Raw genomic sequence first — 19,429 nt, 5'->3', positions numbered from 1 at the left:
ATTCTGGGCTCTACATACTGTAAAGTCAGTAAAGGGTATTACTGTGATTATTTTCAATTAAAAATGGTCAAAGAGAAACAAAAATAGATTCTTAGCAAAGAGCAATTTCTCAAGAAAGAATTTTGCTAGGACTGTCTGGGAGTGAACTCGTTTGACTATTCACTAAAACCTCAGTAAAATCTGGGTTTATGATTGTAATTCAACTGCCATGGTTTGCTTAGCTAGATGCAGGTAGCCTATAGCAGCAGCTAGACCTAGCCTACATCTAATTTCAGTAGCCAATGCAAAATAAAGGATTTAGCCGCTTGTTTAGTTCAAATTGACAGACTAATTTATTCAACATAAATGGTAAGTGCTTGTGTTACCCAATAGCCTGGGGTCGTCATTTCAATCACTGAATCACATAATATAGATATGAACTGAATATGCTTGTCAACAACAGCCAGTGTTTAAAACCTGTAGCCTAATCTGACTGACTGTTACCGTCAATCTAATGCATTTTATCTGATCGTCAATTGCGATAGAGCTGTGACCATGATCACAATTAATAACTTCCAATTTAATTAACTAAACATTGCCCTCAATAATACCATAATAACACAAACTGTAACAACAATAAACTGAAGTTAAATACTATTTATTAAAATCCGTTTGCCGGCTCCAGGTAGCTACACAAGTTTCGGTATTGATTTGCAATGATTCCAGTGATATTGTAATTACCACATATTTATTCTATCATTAATATAGAACTGCTGTTTCCGACCAACGAACATGTAATTAATGTTGTTGCATTGTACTGTAAATAATGATGAACTATAATTGAATTGGTTCAATTAGGAAGAAAAATAAGTTATAATGGGAATCTGAATGGGGTGACAAAATTCTACCAAACCTATAGGAACCAATCTGATAACTTTTGATTCCCAATAGGGAAAAAAAGGTAGTCCAATAGGATTCTGATACAGGGGACACAAAACCCTATAGGATTGGATTGGAAAAAATCGCTAATCCTATAGGATTTTTTTGACTAGTGCATTGTTGTTCCATAACATTGTCATGGAAAATATGAATGTTGTTTCCAACTACCAAACAGGAACTGCGCCGTAAATCCGTTTGCATATTGAACGTTTAGATTGCCAAAAGGCCAGTCTCTGGCAAGGGGTGGAATATGAGCTAAAAAGACTGGTACCCAGATTAGCGATCTGCAGCTACTCTTCTCGTTTCTGACTGTTCCGTACATATGCATTCCAAATTACGTTTACTATTACTACGATCAATTACGTCACAAAGGAAACACAGTGATTGAATGCGCATCACCCTGGCGCTTCAAAACTGTCGGGACATAGTTCGGGACGTAGCGCTTTTGGTTTTTGCATGTTACAGTTATGGCCTACACCATGAAGTAAAAATATGGATAACGACACTTTTGTGGATCCCATTCTTCCAAGTGAGGGTCCTGCAAAAGTCGCAAAGTTGATCAGAGTGAATGAAGGGAACAGTCAGGAAAAGAAAAAGTCTTCGAAGTCAAAAAACACCTCTCCGGATAACCCTAAACTGAAGAAGACATCCAAATCATCTAAACCGAAAACAGAGCTTGATGAAGAGGAGTCGAGTCCAAAGGCAAAGGGTATCGTGAAGTACACCAAGGCGGTAGTCATCGATGTCGGTACAGGATACCTGAAAACTGGGTTTGCTGGGGCAGATGCGCCCTCCTGCGTAATTCCCAGTGTTGTGGGTTTGGCGCGCAAAGGCCCCTTGGATTACAAGCACGGCTATGTGGGGAGGGAAATTCTAGAAACACTAGACATATCCCACGTCAGCCCGGTGCATAACGGCATAGTAACAGAATGGGATGCAATGGAGAGACTGTGGGAATACTCGTTCAAAACGCTGGGTATCCCAAGCGAGGAGCACGCCGTGCTTTTGTGTGACCCTCCTCTTAGTCCGACCACCAACAGAGAAAAACTCGCCGAAATCATGTTCGAGAGCTTCAGCACTCCAGCAATGTTTATTGAAAACCAGTCCGTTTTATCCATGTATTCCTATGGCAGAACTAGCGGACTGGTTTTGGAATGCGGGCATGGATGCTCTTACGCAGTTCCCATTGATGACGGCCACTACATACCAAGTTACACCTGTCGTGCAGAATATGCAGGACGAAGCCTTGACCTTTACTTGCAGAAGTTACTGCAGGAGTCTGGAAAAGGGTTCTCTTTTGACAAATTGGGCCTAATGGATGACATCAAGGCAAAATGTTGCTATGTAGCCCCTGATATAGACATTGAATTAAGAGTTTGTGACATGGTGCAATACAAGCTTCCAGATGGGAATTATATCTCATTGGGAAATGAGCGCTCTCTTTGTCCAGAGGTGCTATTCCAACCAAATCTGATTGGATCCCTTGAGCCAGGACTTCCTATTATGGTCATGAACTGTATCAATAAATGTGACATCAGATTGAAGAGTGACATGCTACAGAATATCCTAATATGTGGCGGCTCCACAATGTTCAGTGGTCTTCCTGAACGGCTGCAGAGCGAGCTCAACCAGATAGCACCATGTGGTGGGACTACCATTGTGGCATCCCAGGAGCGTCAAAACACTGTGTGGCTTGGAGGTTCAATTCTTGCCTCCCTGTCCTCTTTCCAGTCACTTTGGATTCGGAGGAAAGACTATGAGGAGAAAGGGCCCTTTGTCATTTATCGAAAATGTTTCTGAAAGCTACTTATCAATGTGCCTTTAAGGTTGGTAAATGAACTAAATTGAACTATGAACTGACTGCCTGCCGTTTCCATATCTCTGACAGTATTAATAATTCCATATCCATTACCGACATTATATTGTGAGAACATTTGACAGCTCTGTTGATCATGCTTTAGTCATACAAGAGTTACAAAAAAACAGTATACATCTTTATTAACAGGTTACGTGATAAGATAGCTTTACAGTTAAAAGAAGAAACAAGAAGAAAACAGTGATGACAAAAAGCTACTTCAAAATACTCAGCTTCCACTTGACACCATTTCTCATCTTTGGGGGTGGGGGAGTCTCTGAATCTGCAAAGAGGAAACGTGTATACTATATTAATAAACTAAAAAGGGAATACAAACATTTGATTTTAGCACCTAATATTACTAAACAAATGAGTAAATTGTGTATGTTCAATAGTAATAAATAGGATAATACTAGTAAAATGGACCTTGGGTTGATGAGGGTCTTGGCTGTTGAAATGAAGCCATGATGCTGTTGGCTGTGGAGTTAGGACCGGTAATCTGGAGAACAAAATTAAAACACAGGTTAAATTAACTCCTAAGAACAAGCCTGTGTGTGTGTGTGTTTGTCTCTCACCGGAGCCTGACTCTGCTGAAGACCCTCCTGCCACACCTCAGGAAGGGCCACCTCAATCATCTGGAGAGCCTCCCCATAGGCCTGTTGCAGCCTCCCCGCCTGTCCGTCAAACTGGAACAGCATTAGGCCCTTCAGCAGGCTGTGCACCTCCTCTGCAGGGGCAGAGCATAACACTGTCAATCACACAGGACCTGCCCACATGACACTACCTATCAACAAGAACGTGCGTCTCCTACCTCTCATCTTGTCCACAGAGTGGATGATCTCTGCCAGGGCGTGCAGCAGGGCCATGTCCTCTAAGGGGGTCCCTTCCTTCAGACTCAGCTTCTTGCGCTCAGCCTTCCGGCGATTCTTAGACGACCTCCTAAGAGACAGCGGTTAGTTCCTATCTCATACTGAGACTACTGACATCTTACTACCAAGTCCCAACCCCACATCATGTAATTCATACAGATGTGTAAAGGGCTGACTCACGAGGAGATGCGGGAGTTACTATGTGAGTACTTGGACCCGGCACGGCTGCCAGACATCACACTACTGGCCTCTGAGTAGAGCTCTGCCTCTGGACAGTCTGGGACATCCTCATCTTGAATGAGAGAGGGAGACAGAACAAGGGAGAGAAAGGGAAACAAAGAGAGGGAGGCACGTCAGTATAACATGGACAAGCCCATTCTCAAAGCCCCTTAAGCTATTACAAAAATGATGTGTGTGTAAGTAATGCTGGTTTACCCAGTAACTCCAGCCTGGCCTTTTCCTTAAGCTCCCGTACCACGGCCAGACGGGTTTTGTGACGAGTGAACATCGCCCTCTGAGCTTCCAGGTAGGAGGTCTGAGAACTACATGCTTAAGAAAACAGTGTTCATAAAACCAATGTATATACATTTGGTGCCATAAAGATCACAAATAACAAATATATTGCAACACTGAAACATCATTAGCACTATCATGAAGAGCATTTAAATTCACCAATGAAAAATTGGGGTTTTACCTTCCAAGAGAGCTGGTTTGAGGTTTGTTTCAATGATGTCTTGTCTGTTGTACAAATACACCTAGAACAGACAAAAGACAATGTCATTTTGTCTTGGGAGGAGTTTGTAGAGCATGTTGTACGATGGAGGCCATCTTGTTAACTCACCAGTCGAAGTGCTTCTTCCCAGACTGCACCTGTGATCAGAGCCGAGATGGCCTCCTCACAGTCCTTAGCATACTGCTCCAACAATATGGCTGCCTCCGTATATCTTCTGAGCTCTATCAGTTTCTCTGAAACAATAGGGGGAAATATGAAACCAAATGAGCAACACATTTTGAATCGACAACACAACTTTAAGACTTCATGTGTTGGCGCTGAGTGCCAGGACGTCGGTAGGACAGTACCTGCCAGGTCCCTAGCCAGCAGTGCCAGCTGGTCAGGTGGAAGGGGGATCTGCTCTGCCACACAGAGGGCGTTCCTCCAGCTGGCACTGCCCACGAAGGCCTGGAGGGCGCGGACCGCCTCGCCGCAGCGCCACAGCAACAACCCTGCCTGCTCCGCCTGCTGCTGCTCCACCAGGTACTCAGCGTAGGCACAGCTCAAGGCCTGGACAGAGGTTAGAGGTCAGGGTTGAGAGGTCAGAGACATAACAGTAGCACACAGTGTGGCTACTTATTTAGTAATGTGTGAGAATGCATTACCTTGTACTGAGGGCTGTCTGTTGGATAGAGCCCCAGGGCTTCACTATACAGCCTCTGGTCCTTCACCAGATTTAGGGCCTCGGTGAAGTGCTCCTCACCTGGTACAAAAACAACAAAAAAAACCACCCAGTCTAGGTCATTCATTTCAATTACGTAATTGTCCCCTTAATGAAATGCTGAGGGCTATTGCATTACACACTCACCACACTTGCTGAGGTGGTGCAGGGCCTTCCTGTATCTCTTCAGGTGTTTGTCGATGGTGTAGCGCTGGTAGTTGGGCTCTAGAGTCTTCAGCATATTCAGGAAGGGAAGGTACTCTTTGGGGTCCTTGAATGTTTGGGAGGGCAACAGATAATTAATCTTTAATACCCATGAAAATAAATTAAAGTAGCGGCCTTTTCTCCATTTGCAGTGATCGTCCCTCAAAGTTTCTGCAGAAAATGGCTTCATGAGGGTAACTATTAAGTACGGTTTACCTGCAGTACCATTCTGTCACTGACCTTTTGGGACTTCTCAGCTACCATGAGGACCAAGTCAAAGTCGTAGGTGCCCAGAGAGTGTTCATACAGCTCGTTGACATTGACTAGGAACAACAGGTACTTCAGAGCCTCCTCCGCACTCACCGCATTGGCTGCACCGGGTGGGTTCACTACAAATACACAAACGCATGGATTTTCAGATATCTTGTTAACAATTTCGTATTGCTCTTGCTGATCTGCTTGTGACCGTTTTACCTCGAAGCTCGTGGACTTTCTGCAGGGCAACCTCCAGCTCAGGAACAGTCTTCTTCACATGTGACGTCAAGATAGACAGGCAGTACCTGTGGGTGATAATGACAATATTACACTCAAAATGAAGCGTAAAGGAAACACGATTTGAGTACAATGCTAGTTAAAATGTTCTGTGAATAGAGACTATACAAATCAAATTGTATTGGTTTTCATTGACAAAAAGAATAACCTGTATCAAGAGCGCACTCACTTGTGTTGGTCCATAGATTCCATGGTGCAGCGTAGCGCATCACAAACAATGTCAACTTTTTTCCCACAAGCCCCAGGCGCTGACTGGCCTGAAGCGTTCGATGGGTATGGGTACATTGTCGTAGTGGTATCTTCCTCTCTGTAAAAGAAAAAAAGAAAAAACGTCCACATTAAAATGTCCTATACATTACAAAATGGCCGTTGTTTGTTATCGTTGTAAAATAAAAATGGTTATTACTTGAGCTCTGTGAGGAAAAGGTTGATGTGGTTGATAGAGTCTAGCTGTCTCAGGAAGGTCTCCACACTCTCTAAAAACACCTTCCAGAGAAGATCATCATATAGAAGTAAACTTGCAGTCACGCGATGATACGGAAAGCATTCAAGTTTAGGCTACAGACGAAATAAATGATAATAAACTTTACAGGGTGGTGAAAGTGCAAGGCGATGAGCTTGATGCGCCTTTCCATTAAATACTGAGGGTCTTAATTTGGTGGCAGGATGATCGATGCTTGACTGCCATTTGACAAATAAAAGTATTCTCTCTCTTATCAATAATAACCTCATGTAGACTAGTCTACCCGCACTGTATCTGCGAACTGTTGGTTAGAGTAGACACATTTGAGATTTAACACAACCGTTTTTGTGACATCTAGTTTGTATGTGCCATTCCACACCAGAAGGTCAGACAGGTTAAGGTGAAGGAGAAGTGAATGGGTGGCTTACTAACCTTGGGGTTGTGGTCGTAAATCAGGTTGAGGTTGATCCGCAACTTCCTCATGCACTCAAAGGCCTCTCGGAACTTCTGACTGTCCAGACACTTTCTGAGCTGAGCCAATACCAGTGCTCGATGGTGGATGGTCTCCAGGTTACCGCGAGGCATCTGCAGACACGCACGTGTCATACTCACCATCAACACGACCAGGGATGCAGTGCCAAACAATATGGGTAATCGCAATGAGGTAAAATAATCTGGGATTGCAATCTGTTCTTATGACAGACTGAACAGTTCAGACCTGCAGGATGAGCCTGGTGTCCTGGGGGACCACAGTGACGATTCTAGAGCCCCTTTCCACCCTGCGGAGAGTCTCGTCATTCTGGTCATTCTGACCTCCGTCTGCAGCCAAGGCCACCTGCAGCCCTTTGACAGTGAGTGTGCTGAGTCGGAGGCAGCGGCATGTGTGCGAGTGTGTGGTGAGTAGCAGGAAGTCATCGTAGACCACGAAGGAGGAGACGTTGGAGGCCACCTGTGGAAGAAGAACAGAGGGAGGCAGTGACACAACCAGATTGGTCAATAAAGCTGACTGTTTCTAATTAATATGACCTGGCTTTGCATTACATGTGGCTGCCAAGCAGCTACATTTAAGTAATAAGTGTGTTTACATCAATCATAATGGTAACTCTGCCTTTGTGCTGAATCACCAAGGTAAAACAAAAGACATACCTCTGTGTCGTCAACAAACAGGTGAGATCGGTCTGTAAGCCCCAGCAGATGCTCCTGTTGACATTACAAGAAATCCCCTAGATTTGAGACCAGGAGGTAGGTACTTTTGGCACAATCAATATTATCAAATCAACAAATAATAGTAAGTGATTTTCGGCGACAGCAGTATTCAGTTGGACTATACCCTTACCTTTTCTATAGTACAGAGGGCCGTCTGCACACAGGGATCTGGGAAGTTGATGCTGTAGCCTGTCGTGTCCTGCCAGCCCACCACACTAGGCTTCAGGGAATCTGGGGACATACACAAAGCTGCTCATGCTGGAGGCATAGAAGACATCTCATGATAGCTGGCTCAATTCCACAAGCAAGTCTACAAACAATATTCTCATAGCCCAGGAAGTAGTTGTCATGTACCCCAGAGGAACTTCCTGATCTGGCCGTCCTCCAGCTGCAGGGCCACTGTGCCCGTATTGGAGCTGTGACACATGCTGATAACGTGACCCTCAACCTCCACACGTGACCTGGGGATACAAACAGTTAGGGGGACCGTCTGACAGTATGTAAAAAGCAGCGCTGTCGTGATTTATTGTTCTTTCTTACTTGATCTCCAGGGTTGACTGGGGGCTCTGGGCCTCCGAGGGTCCCAGGATAAGCAGCGTGGACTGGGACGGCCCCTCTACACTGCCCCCCACCCCCAGGAACACATCCCCCCTCAGCCACAGCAGGAGACGCAAAGCCAGGGGCAGCTCCTGATCCAACAAAACCCTGCACACAATACAGCCACAATGTTAGGGCGCAATACAACTTTAGCGTGAGGGTCATAAATGAAAAAGCTTTGGAATGACTGTCCAGATTGTACCTGTAGGTAGTCTTTAACTGAGGAGCGTGTGTGATAGATCGGAATCCTCCCACTCTGGCAGTAGGGTCACTCTTGTCCCCAGTACCTGAACAGACAACAGAATTAAACACAAAAGTAGCTGGGATTTATGTACCCAGTACCTGTCTTAACAATTAATTAACAGCACAGTGTGAGTGGGAAAAGAGATGGAAAGGAAGAGGAAAGAGGTCAGAGATATACACTGAGTGTACAAAACATTAAGAACACCTGCTCTTTCCATGACAGACTGACCAGGTGAAAGCTATGATCCCTTATTGATGTCACCTGTTAAATCCACTTCAAATCAGTGTAGATAAAGGGGAGGAGACAGGTTAAAGAACGATTTATCTGCCTTGAGACAAGAATTGTGTATGTGTGCCATTCAGAGGGTGAATGGGCAAGACAAAAGATTTAAGTGCCTTTGAACGGGGTATGGTAGTAGGTTCCAGGCGCACCGCTTTGTGTCAAGAACTGCAATGCTGCTGGGTTTTTCATGCGCAACAGTTTCCTGTGTGTATCAAGAGCTGTCCACCACTCAAAGGACATCCAGCCAACTTGACACAACTGTGGGAAGAATTGGAGTCAACATTGATCAGCATCCCTACGCTTTTGACACCTTGTAGAGTCCATGCCCCGGTGAACTGAGGCTGTTCTGAGGGAAAAGGTGTGTGGGGGGGGCGCAACTCAATATTATGAAGGTGTTCCTAATGTTTGGTATACTCAGTGTATGCATCAAGAGAGTAGGGGTGAAGAGAGAGAAGAGTGATGGCTGATCAATTAGAAAGGAGAGGGCAGATGCTCAAAGCATCTGGTGGCCCACCTTGACCATAGACTAGGATGTGTCCGTCAGCAGTGAGTGCTGCCAGCTCATTGGTTCTCTGGGGCAGGCGGTGGAAGGTCACCAGGTTGACAGGGGCAGGCAGCTGGAGCTCGTAGGCACACATGGGTGGGGGCACCACACACTGACGAAATGTCGACACTAGGACCTTGTCTACAAAGAGAAATAGTCACACAAACACTATACTTTGAAATACTTGATTAAGATTAGTGAAAGCAGTGGGAGGGGCAACCATATTTTAACCTATCCGCTCACTTATAAATTAGTGATCACCTCCATGAATGCAGACGGATAGGATGCATTTCAAAGATATTGGAAGAAGGTCCCTATCTGACTCACCTCCATCGATCACAGCCACGTTAGCGTTGTCCTGCCCGTCCTCCCCGTGGCTGCGGTCAGTGCTCCAGCCCCAGTCGTAGGTCAGGCTAGCCCAGCCTCGGGTCACCAGGTGCAGCCCCAGGGGCCTCTCAGGATCCCAGCTCACGTCGGCTGGCGCCCTCTGGGGGTCGCTGCCAAAGTATAGGCTCTGCTTCAGGTACCAGTGGTAGTTACCTACTGTCCACAGCTGAACTGGGGGAGGGAGAAGGATAGGGAGTGAGGCGGATAGGGAGTGAGGCGGATAGGGAGTGAGGCAGGGGTAAAAAAAAATATATATATGCTGGATGTCACTCCAGATCAGTTAAAGGGATACTTCAGGATTTTGGCAATGAGGCCCCTTATCTACTTCCCCAGAGTCAGATGAACTTGTGGATACCATTTGTATAGCTCTGTGTCCGGTATGAAGTAAGTTGCTAACTGGCGCAATCGTTAACTAGCATTAGCGCAATGACTGGAAGTCTATGGGTATCTGTTAGTATGCTAGTAGGTACCCATAGACTTTCAGCCATTGCGCTAACACGAGTTAGCATTGGCTCTCAAAACTACCTCAAACTTCCTTCATACTGGACACAGAGACATTTGGTATTTAATTAGGATACCCATTAGCTATGTTGCAAAAGCAGCAGCTAATCTTCCTGGGGTCCACACAAAACATAATGACATGAAAATAGTATCTACGAGTTCACCTGACTCTGGGTAAGTAGATACGTGGCCTAATCGACAAAATACCAAAGTATTCTTTTACATTTAAAAAAAATCTGCTTGATAAAAAGGCAACACATTGACTGAAAAATACTGATTAACCCATATTATAAATGTATGAAATAATGCTGGGAGTAATGGGTAGAGATCTTACTGTATGTGTTGACTTGGCCCCCCTCTTCTCGTGTCATGTCCTCTAGCCACACAGCCAACACAGTAGAGTCGCTGTTCCACAGCAGTGCCTTTACCTGAAACAGTCAAACAGATCTCGGATCAGCTTCCCTCCCCAAATCCTAACCTGAACCATAGGGAGCAAAATGCTAGACTGATCCTAGATCAGTGTGCCGAGTAGAGCTGGGACGATAAACCAAAATTCATCGACACCGACCACTTATTGCAGGCACTGCTGATATCGTTCATTACCACAGGTATCGAGTATCACAGTATGAGTCATAATACCCATAAAACCTAGTGGTCAAACAGGGAAATGGTTCCAATAATTTCCCCCCCATAAATGTTTCCCCTTAGCCCTTATTTTAAGTGTTTCTAAAATCCCCTGTGTCCCATGTAGGGTTTACCCTAGCGTGATGTTTTCATAACCACGTAAATCTCTCTCGGACAAGGTGACTTTTATCAATATATTTTGCCTGTATATACCCCCCCAAAATTAAATGCTAATTAGCTGCTAATGTGACCATCATAAAGAACTACAAATACCATGATCTGGACGAGGCTGCCGAATCGAGGCAAAGGTAGGAATCTTTGGATTAACTATCTAACGTTAGCTACATATGGTAATGAATAAATTGGCTACATTTCTTAATGGACAATTCTGTGAACTGTCTTCTGCAAGTTTTAAATTGACACTAGACCTGTTTGCAAAGGTCTCACATGGAAATGACCTGCAGGAGCTTACAGATTTTGTAGTTTTGCATGTTGTCTTAATTTGAAGCTAAACAGCATTTTCAAATCTGAGAGTAAATCGAGCCGAATATATTGAGAAAAGTCACCTTGTCCGAGAGAGATGTACAGGGTTATCAAAACATCACACCAGGGTCAGCCGACACGAAACACAGCCCTTACTTTAAGCGTTTCTAAAATCCCCTATGGGAAAAATGAATGTTGGAAAAACTATTTGACCACTAGGTTTTATGCGTATTATGACACCACCACTGTGGGGGTCTATACTAGCGAAATGTGAAGTTTGAAATGAAATAAGTTTGCTAATATGGTTAGTTGTTAAATGGGACAATTGAAAGCTACAACATTCAAAGCAGTAACAGTAGTTTTAAGGGTAATATAAAAAATTAAATAAAAAACTGTGGAGACCATTTATATTATAAACCTATCGTTCTATTTATCATTATTGCATCAATTCAGGAAATGTATCACAATATGGATTTTTGTCCTTATCGCCCAGTTTTCGTGTAGAGTATTTGAGTGACTGACCTTGACCTGTTCTTTTCCAAAGGGCAGGGTGAAGTCCCCGTGTAGGAGCCCATTCTTCTCCATAAACACCACACTGTGCTTGTTAGGATGACGCTGTGTGGCTGCTATCAAACTACCTGACGGTCTGAAACAAGGCATTGGTTCCATAAGGTTCACATGCAAACCATGTTGTGGTATGCATTGTATTTAAGTTCCCTAAACCATAATACAACAAGGTGGTCAAAGATGTTGAATGATTCTCCACAGAGATCTTACTTCCAACACAGTGACTGCTCCAGACCGTTGACGGTTTCACTTGTTGACTGCAAGACACACTCTCTGTTCCACACTCTGACCTTTCTGGCACCTGAAACATCACACATATGCAATGCATGTGAAACCAACACAATCTACAGTATTTATCTTTTTACAGTAATTGTTTCACTTCACACAGAGTTTGTGAAAAACACTGATTCACACCAGTCTGGGGGCAAACAGAGCTCACAGCGAAGAGCTGGCCATCTCCTCTCCACGTCACCCTCGGCCTGCGGTCGTCCCAGGACATGGCTGGCTGCACCTCCTGTCACAGAGAGGGGCGAGGCAGTGAGACCTTCATTAAATAGTGTTCAACTGCTCTTAGGATGAAAGGTGACTCATATTCCTTACTATGGTCTTCTTCTGGGCAGCGTGCTTGCCCTCTGAGCCATGGAACTGGGTCTCTTTCTTCCCCCAGCCCACTGTAATAAACTTCCCTAAAACACATAAAAAGTATGTCAATCAACCAAAGGCATAGAGTACATACACATGAATATTTACATTAGGATCCCATCTTCCAATTTTAGGTGCTCTTAGCACCCCCCAACTCTGGAACTCCCTCTCTCTCTCCATGTCAGAACCTCACAATCTATATGTAACCGATGTCAAATGGCTAGCTAGCACTAATAGCGTTTCAAATCGGTGACGTCACTCGCTCTGAGACCTTGAAGTAGTTGTTCCCCTTGCTCTGCAGGGACCGGGGCTTTTGTGGAGCGATGGGTAACGATGCTTCGTGGGTGTCAGTTGATGTGTGCAGAGGGTCCCTGGTTCGAGCCCAGGTAAGGGCGAGGAGAGGGACGGAAGCTATAGTGTTACACATATTCAAGTCCACACTAAAGACACACCTCTTCACATAGGCTTACCTGGCTTTTATCCTCCGTCTAGTTCACTTCCCTGTTTAGTCTGTCATCATCTCTAGTGCTCTCCCTGGTTAGTCTGTCATGTCTAGTGCTCTCCCTGGTTAGTCTGTCATGTCTAGTGCTCTCCCTGGTTAGTCTGTCATGTCTAGTGCTCTACCCTGGTTAGTCTGTCTTCATGTCTAGTGCTCTCCCCTGGTTAGTCTGTCTTCATGTCTGGTGCTCTCCCTGGTTAGTCTGTCTTCATGTCTAGTGCTCTCCCTGGTTAGTCTGTCTTCATGTCTGGTGCTCTCCCTGGTTAGTCTGTCTTCATGTCTGGTGCTCTCCCCTGGTTAGTCTGTCTTCATGTCTGGTGCTCTCCCTGGTTAGTCTGTCTTCATGTCTAGTGCTCTCCCTGGTTAGTCTGTCTTCATGTCTAGTGCTCTCCCCTGGTTAGTCTGTCTTCATGTCTGGTGCTCTCCCTGGTTAGTCTGTCTTCATGTCTGGTGCTCTCCCTGGTTAGTCTGTCTTCATGTCTAGTGCTCTCCCTGGTTAGTCTGTCTTCATGTCTGGTGCTCTCCCCTGGTTAGTCTGTCTTCATGTCTGGTGCTCTCCCCTGGTTAGTCTGTCATCATGTTTGGTGTTCTCCATGGTTAGTCTGTCATCATGTTTGGTGTTCTCCATGGTTAGTCTGTCATCATGTTTGGTGTTCTCCATGGTTAGTCTGTCATCATGTTTGGTGTACTTTTATAGGTTTATATCCTGCTGATTATCTCTTAGTATGTAAAGAAACTTTGAGTCTCTTGAAAAATAAAATAAATCTATCCTACCCTCTCCAAAGTCATCCTGATGGATCCCAACCTCTATGATGGGTTCAAAGTTTTTGGTCATCATGATAATGGTGTCCTGACCTGAAAAGTATCAAGAAAAGGAAAGAAAAGGAAGGAAAGAACATTACTTCTGATGGCTCATGATAGACCCCATGAACAATAGACCATAAGTGAATGTGGTTGATATACTGACCAGTGGTGAGAGTGACCAGCTCCTGGTCTGGGCTCCAGCTCATGGCTGTTAGACCACTGTTCACACTGCCCACACACTCCAACTAAAATGGACACACACACACACGGAAACAAAGGCAGTACAAACCTGCTATGAGTAACAGTGTTCATCTTTTGTCATTTCAATAAACAGGGTTATTTCTACAGTGTTGATACCTGGTTAGTGCTGAAGTTGTAGAGGATGACATCACCAGTGGCTGTAGCAACACACACAGACTCCTGGTCTGGTAAGTCCTGGATACCAACAACTGTCCCACTGCCATCCTCTGGAAGGTAGCGCTCAGCTGTCAACGACACCTCATTCATCACCTGAACATGATGGGGAGATTAATAGTTGAATACAGTGTGTTCGTGATGGGCTGGTACAAAAACCTTTACCCGGTGGGACTCCAGGACCATGATTGAAGAACACTGCTATGTGTAAAGTACCTGGCCAGCTCGTGGGTCCAACTCGATGACGGAGTATTCTGAAGCGATGAGCACCGTACGGGTGTCTGTCCGAACAGAGAAACATTGCGGCGTGCCCGGGCCCTGCAGCTCTGAGCAACGAAGGCTCTTCAGCAACCTCAAGTTCCGCATCACACCCTTTAGCTACCAACCTAACAGTAAGCAGATGCCGAAAAGGCGTATTGGTTAGCATCTGTACTAGCAAGCTAGCCGATATGGTAAGGTAACGTTAACTAGCTGTGCGTGGAGAGACAAGTCATGTTATTCAATATAATAGTTCTAATTGTATCATCAATAAAAGCTGCATGATGTGACACACAAGTAACCTACCTTTGCGTAGCTTCAATAATATTTACAAACGCTGCTGCAGCTGCGATTTCAATTTGTTCACCTTTCAACCCGTACAGGAAGAGGGAGACGTAAAATGCTGAAATGAGTAGACCCTTATTGCAACGTCTCCCTCTTCCTGTACGGGGGGGAAATGCCATGACTTTGACGACGAAAATAGGCTAAAGTGGTGCAGGCAGTGCAGTGTGAGAAAAAATATATATTTTGTCACGACCCTGGGTTTATAAGCGCGGCTTTCGACTCTGCTGCTCGAGTATGCTTTTGCTGCACAGTCGATAGCGCGCTGGATTTTGGACTAGAAGGTTGAGGGTTCGAGACCTGCTCCCTGCGGTTTCATTACAATATATACAGTGGCGATTTTACATTGTAAATCTTGGTGGGAGGAAAAAAAGTGGGATGCATGCCAGCAAAGCCCCTACACAACACTAAACAATACATGAATTGCACTACAACGAACTGTTAGGGCCTACATAAAGGCCACAAACTGTTAGGGCCTACATAAAGGCCACAAACTGTTAGGGCCTACATAAAGCTGTCCCAACAGCAGAGTCCCAACACCTTACCAATGCTACACCTGGCATTCAGCGGAGCCTTGTCTGGCAGCGAAACAGTTTTCAGCCTCATTTACTGCCTTTAAAAAAAAAACATCTGATATGACATACTTGCTTAAACATATTTGGTTTCTACTGAAAATTTTGATCTACAAATTATGGCATAAGGGAACGACAAGCAGATAAGACGCAATCCGTATTTTTGATTAAAACATTAATGAGCCAGCAACTATGGAATAGTCAATATAACTAGTTGTTCAGCACTTTGAAATGTACAGCGACAGAATTCAGAACATGGGCCGTTCTCGGTGAACTCCCTGTACCAGCCAGAACCATAGGATAAATAAATGGGGCATATAAAACAGAAAATGAAACATTTTACAATATTCGATCAATGATTTATTTTCTCTGAAACAGGTTACATGCTATTTGTGCACCACCAAGTGAGAACAGTAGGTGAAATTAAGAGGTGAAAATAGACCAAATGATTAGTGTGAGGCACATTGAACGCCGTTTGGGTCTTTGCGTGTCAAAAAAGATACACGCCATAACACTATTTGACGCATTAACTAAGCTTTTAATTTGACACGTCAAATAACACATTTCTATTCTAGAATGTTGTGTGTGCCGAATAAGCATGTGCAAGACAAGCACCACAACTACTAACGTTATGTGTTTACAATACCGCTTTGTTGAAAATAGACCAAATGATTAGGGTGAGGCACATGGGCTACTAACAGCTTACTCCATCCACAACATACACTTAGCCACTGTGTATATATACACACACATATTATTATTATTATTTATTTTTTACTTTGCGAGAAGCAAATCATTTTGCATTCATTGCACTGACTCATCTGTGAAATGGATGAATATGTGTGTTCGATATGTTACATATGACTCTCCTACATGGGCGCAAATTGTATTGTTTTTCATGGCAGCAACCGATGTTTAGCTGTGAATGTTTTTTACCTTGCATGGGAAAAGTGAACCACACTTGAAATTGAATGTACAACCACTATAGAGACACAAGTGCGTCGACGCGAATGCCTTCAGTATCCTATGTTATTATCAAAAATCTCCGACCGTGTTCAAGACTGAGAACTCATGAGAAACGAGCTCCGACTGAGAAAAACTGTTTTGAACAGTCAACCTACTCCGAATTCCAAGTCCGAAACTCGTGCGGCGTTCCTGTACAAGTCGGAACTAAGAAACTCGGAAATGTCCGACATGCTAACTGGTTGTAGTTATAGGTCGCGTTCAGAAAGTGGGATTTCCTAGTTCCGCCTACAATATGAACGCGGCATCGGGCAACTTTCCAGAGCTCCAACTTTTCGACCTGAAGATCACTGGTGTCATGATTTGACCTCGTTTTTTTCCGAGTTCCCAGTTGTCGTCAAAGCACCAATATTTAGACAACTGGAGAGAGACGTTTTTTGCCAGTGAAATTTCCGCTGCCAGTAAACAGCGCCGACGTGCAAGCCTAAGGTATGTAAAGCTAGTACACACCTCTGTTCCTATACTGTCAAAATGTTTCGGAAGGGGACGAACTTTACTAGCTTATGTTTTAAATCTAAAATAAGCTAACTCAAGCAAGCATCAACTGCAAGTAATACATTGTGTAATGTATTGAAAATAGCTTTGCGCGCGCCACCGCCCTATTCCAAGAAGCTCTAGATTGGCGTTGGTTTCTATCGCGCCTGGATCAACCTGTAGGTCCTTGGAACTAATTTTGTTGCTGACTTTCCTTTTTCGGGATCCAGTGAGCATTCCATGGCATGTTATTACTTGGAGAAGGAGTTTAAAAGGAGTAGGTAAATATTTCATTTACTGTAGTTTTTACATGTGACTGTGACATTATGGTATAAAGACGGACATATGTTCAAAATTTCAAGATGGTTTTCAAATGTGGTCATATTTCAAGTCTGTGTGTGTAAAGATTTTGAAGTGTCTATTTCTACAATTTATAACCTCAGTGCTTTCAAGACAACTGGGAACTCGGGGGAAAAAACGAGGTGAAATCATGATGTTACTTATCTTCAGGTCAGAGCTCTTGAAAGATGCCTGTGTTTCCAACTTGGAATTCCAATTTGGATGACAGATTTTTCAGAATGAGCTCGTTTTTTAAAATTATTACCTAGTTCCCAGTTGTCTTGAACACAAGTGATGCTACAGTCTAACATGTTGACCACACTGTTGCAAATTCAATGTACACATGCATGTTATTCAATCATTGCACCCACACTGCTCGTGAGCATCTGTGTGGCCAGGTGCTAAAATATAAATAGTTTTTTAGGAGGATATATCCACCTGCCATCTCCTCATTGGTTTTTAGAAGCATATGCCCATGTGGGTGATGGAAAGATGAATGAAGGTCCACACTCTGGTGGGTTGTAGTAATGCTGTAATGTTGGTTGCCAACCGCCATATAATATTCTTCTTTAGTCAAAAGAAGCTTGAAGGAAGGAGGAGAGAAAACGATAAACCGAGTGTTTCTCGGTGTATCTGTGGATTTATTGTTGGAATAGAGGACCTTATGCATTTCAGGTAAAATAACAACCCAATGTTTATATACTAGGACAAATTAGCTAGCAATAGCAAGCTAGCTAGCTAAATTAACATACATGTTTAATGCTTTTTGACCTGTCCCCAAATTAATATAATTGGTTCAGAGTTTGTTTTGATATTTCAACCTGCGTGTCCTGATCACTTCCGGTGTGGGTGGACAAAAACAACTTGCCGTGATGGCACTCGCAGACGTGCGGTTTGGTCAGCATGTAAGGCACTACAGAGGCGTCACTACAGATCCTGGTTCGATTCCAGGCTGTATCACAACCGGCTGTGATTATGGTTTGGCCGGGGTAGACCGTCATTGTAAATGAGATTTTTTTTCTTAACTGACTTGCCTAGTTAAATAAAAAAATTCAGTCGTAAGTCTGAGATTTAAAATTAGATCACATTTTAGTTATCACATGCTTCGTAAAGAACAGGTGTAGACTAACAGTGAAATGCTTACTTAGGGGCCCTTCCCAACAATGCAGACAGAAAGTAAATAGAGAAATAATAGAAAACTAAAAAGTTTAATACACAATGAGTAACGATAACTTGGCTGTACACACAAAGTGCCAGTACCGAGTCGATGTGCAGGGGTACGAGGTAATTGAGGTAGATATGTAACTAGGAATAAAGTGACAGATGATAAACAATACCAGCAGCTTATGCTATCAGTAAAAAAAAGTTAGTCCGGGTAGCTATTTAACTATTTATCAGTCTTATGTCTAGGGGGTAGAAGCTGTTCGGGGTCCTGTTGGTTCCAGACTTGTTGCATCGGTACTGCTTGCTGTGCGGGTGCAGAGATAAGTCTATGACTTGGGTGGCTGGAGTCTTTGACCATTTTTAGGGCCTTCCTCTGACACCACCTTGTATAGAGATCCTGAATGTCAGGGATCTCGGCCCCAGTGACGTACTGGGCCATGCGCACTACCCTCTGTAGCGTCTTGTGGTCGGATGCCAAGCAGTTGCCATACCAATTGGTGATGCATCCAGTCAAGATGCTCTCAATGGTGCAGCTGTAGAACGTTTTGAGCGCATTGCCGTGCCCTCTTCACGACTGTTGGCTTGTGTGGACCATGGTAGATCCTTAGTGATGTAGACAATGAGGAACTTGAAGATCTCGACCCGCTCCACTACAGCCCTGTCAATGTGAATTATTATTATTATTATTATTATTATTACACCTTTTATTTCAACAAAGACCAGACTGAGACCAAGGTCTCTTTTACAGCTGGGCCCTGCATATACATGTTTACACATACCGTTTAGATACAATGATTAAGAAACTACACAAGACAAACAAATGATCACAGATAACACAAAAAATACAGCAGCAGATGGTTACATTTACACATTGAATGGAGTGTGCACAGCCCTCCATTTCCTGTTGTCTACGATCAGCTGCTTTGTTTTGCTGACGGTGATGGAGATGATCTTGTCCTGGTCTCTGCCCTCCACCCTATAGGCTGTCTCATCATCGTCAGTGATCATCGCTAGCACTGTCGTGTCGTCTACAAACTTAGCAATGGTGTTGGAGTCGTGCGCGATCACTCAGTCATGGGTGAACAGGGAGTACAGGAGGGGACTAAGCACACACCCCTGAGGGGCCCCTGTGTTGAAGGTCAACGTGGTGGATGTGTTCTTGCCTACCC

At 44.1% G+C, this 19,429-nt stretch overlaps 3 protein-coding genes across 9 annotated transcripts in view; 2 read left to right on the top strand and 1 right to left on the bottom strand.

Annotated features, from left to right (window-relative positions):
• The first annotated feature begins 1,251 nt into the window (after positions 1-1,251).
• Positions 1,252-2,897, top strand: LOC112220995 (actin-3-like). Its single transcript, XM_024383032.2, has one exon. It carries the CDS (start codon positions 1,411-1,413, stop codon positions 2,716-2,718), a length of 1,308 nt encoding a protein of 435 aa, XP_024238800.1. The 5' UTR covers positions 1,252-1,410; the 3' UTR covers positions 2,719-2,897.
• A 2-nt stretch (positions 2,898-2,899) lies between these two features.
• Positions 2,900-16,368, bottom strand: LOC112220993 (elongator complex protein 1). 2 transcript variants are annotated; one of them, XM_024383023.2, is made up of 34 exons: positions 16,197-16,368; positions 14,305-14,474; positions 14,032-14,184; positions 13,838-13,919; positions 13,645-13,725; positions 12,330-12,415; positions 12,144-12,243; positions 11,940-12,030; positions 11,685-11,808; positions 10,390-10,483; positions 9,495-9,725; positions 9,138-9,308; positions 8,300-8,384; positions 8,041-8,205; positions 7,855-7,961; positions 7,631-7,731; positions 7,441-7,494; positions 7,013-7,243; positions 6,727-6,879; positions 6,238-6,317; positions 6,001-6,138; positions 5,754-5,839; positions 5,520-5,668; positions 5,223-5,346; positions 5,020-5,117; positions 4,723-4,924; positions 4,484-4,608; positions 4,337-4,397; positions 4,078-4,191; positions 3,823-3,934; positions 3,585-3,712; positions 3,349-3,500; positions 3,200-3,272; positions 2,900-3,056 (listed from the first exon to the last, which is right to left on the bottom strand). In XM_024383023.2, the coding sequence occupies exons 2-34, from the start codon at positions 14,452-14,454 to the stop codon at positions 2,989-2,991; spliced, it is 3,969 nt and encodes a 1,322-aa protein (XP_024238791.1). In that variant the 5' UTR covers positions 14,455-14,474; positions 16,197-16,368; the 3' UTR covers positions 2,900-2,988. The 2 variants fall into 2 exon arrangements, with proteins under 2 accessions (XP_024238791.1, XP_024238790.1); XM_024383022.2 differs by lacking the exon at positions 16,197-16,368 and adding an exon at positions 14,653-14,803.
• A 130-nt stretch (positions 16,369-16,498) lies between these two features.
• Positions 16,499-19,429, top strand: part of tbc1d2 (TBC1 domain family, member 2) — a 28,083-nt gene continuing 25,152 nt past the window's right edge. Inside the window, exons 1-2 of one of the 6 annotated variants that reach the window (XM_042303124.1) lie at positions 16,499-16,712; positions 16,988-17,038. In XM_042303124.1, the coding sequence (XP_042159058.1) occupies positions 16,998-17,038 (41 nt within the window). In that variant the 5' untranslated portion in view covers positions 16,499-16,712; positions 16,988-16,997. The other 5 variants (XM_042303125.1, XM_042303127.1, XM_042303123.1 and 2 more) reach the window with 5 other exon arrangements.

This window comes from Oncorhynchus tshawytscha, linkage group LG21, assembly GCF_018296145.1.
Source record: "Oncorhynchus tshawytscha isolate Ot180627B linkage group LG21, Otsh_v2.0, whole genome shotgun sequence".
Lineage (NCBI taxonomy): Eukaryota > Metazoa > Chordata > Actinopteri > Salmoniformes > Salmonidae > Oncorhynchus > Oncorhynchus tshawytscha.
This window is presented reverse-complemented; position numbering and strand designations above follow the sequence as displayed.